Genomic DNA, 1024 nt, shown 5'->3' with positions numbered 1-1024 from the left:
GGATTGTGATTATGAGTATGGGTGTAGATGTGGACATCCATTAACTTTAACACTTTCATATAGTTTTGTGTAATGATATGCATGTGTTACTACCTGATACATATATATTTTTTGCATTTAAATCAGTTTAAGAGTTTTAATAACAGGAGAGGGATGAACCTAAGTAGTTAATAAAATGCAGACATCATCAGAAATGTTTTTTGCAGCAACATGAACATTTTACCTTTTCTTTTTTTATGGTATCAAGGTTATTCTTAATCCGACAGTACTTATCAATCATGTGATAAAATAAGATGCGCGTCCCCTACAGGTGGGTCTGGACAGAGACGGTGAGAGAACATGTGGGAGAGGACCACCACGCATCGGGAAAGGGTTCTTAACCACCACCAAGATACATCAGTGTCCCTACTGTGCCTACACCACTCCTGTTACTACTCATTTAAAGGATCATTTACGGACCCACACTGGGGAAAAACCCTTTTCCTGCCCATATTGTCCATATCAGGCAACTACAAAGAGTAATCTTACTAAGCATACACGCATTCACACTGGTGTAAAACAGTTTGTTTGCCCACACTGTTCATATTTTTGTACAAAGAAGTTTTACCTCGATAAACATATACTCTCGCACACAAGTTTAAAACCAAATGTATAGCTGTTGATGAAAGATATTTCTAGCAGGACTGTTATTTTATGAATGATGTTATTTTTACACAATGTGCCAGCATTGGATCTCTAGGTACTTTCTTAAATAGAAAAAAAGCCTTTAGTTTTATTTGTATTTGGTTAAAAAGAATACATTTATAGAAAAGCAGCCAAACACAAGGATTAATTGAAAAAGTTTCAACCTTTAAGCTTTTGTGATTTAATTTTGATGTGAAAGAAAGATGTAAATAGATTTAGGGTTAAGTGAATATGTGTGTGTACATAGTATTTTGCTGTTTATGGATAATTGAATAAAGAATTATGTGAACATCCATTTTTTATCTACCCATGAGAGAGGTTGAATAAATGATAATGAAAT

At 34.1% G+C, this 1024-nt stretch overlaps 1 protein-coding gene across 20 annotated transcripts in view; it reads left to right on the top strand.

Annotated features, from left to right (window-relative positions):
• LOC119593731 (myoneurin-like) overlaps positions 1-1024 on the top strand; it is a 102537-nt gene that overhangs the window by 49182 nt on the left and 52331 nt on the right. The window contains exon 6 of one of the 20 annotated variants that reach the window (XM_037942720.1): positions 311-975. The exons of 18 other annotated variants lie outside the window; for them this stretch is intronic. In XM_037942720.1, the coding sequence (XP_037798648.1) occupies positions 311-655 (345 nt within the window). In that variant the 3' untranslated portion in view covers positions 656-975. Of the gene's footprint in view, positions 1-310; positions 976-1024 lie in introns of those variants that run through there. One more of the 20 variants, XM_037942741.1, reaches the window with a different exon arrangement.

Source organism: Penaeus monodon, chromosome 32 (genome assembly GCF_015228065.2).
Source record: "Penaeus monodon isolate SGIC_2016 chromosome 32, NSTDA_Pmon_1, whole genome shotgun sequence".
In the NCBI taxonomy this organism is placed as follows: domain Eukaryota; kingdom Metazoa; phylum Arthropoda; class Malacostraca; order Decapoda; family Penaeidae; genus Penaeus; species Penaeus monodon.
The sequence above is the reverse complement of the archived record's forward strand: the minus strand, read 5'-3'. Positions and strand labels throughout refer to the sequence as shown.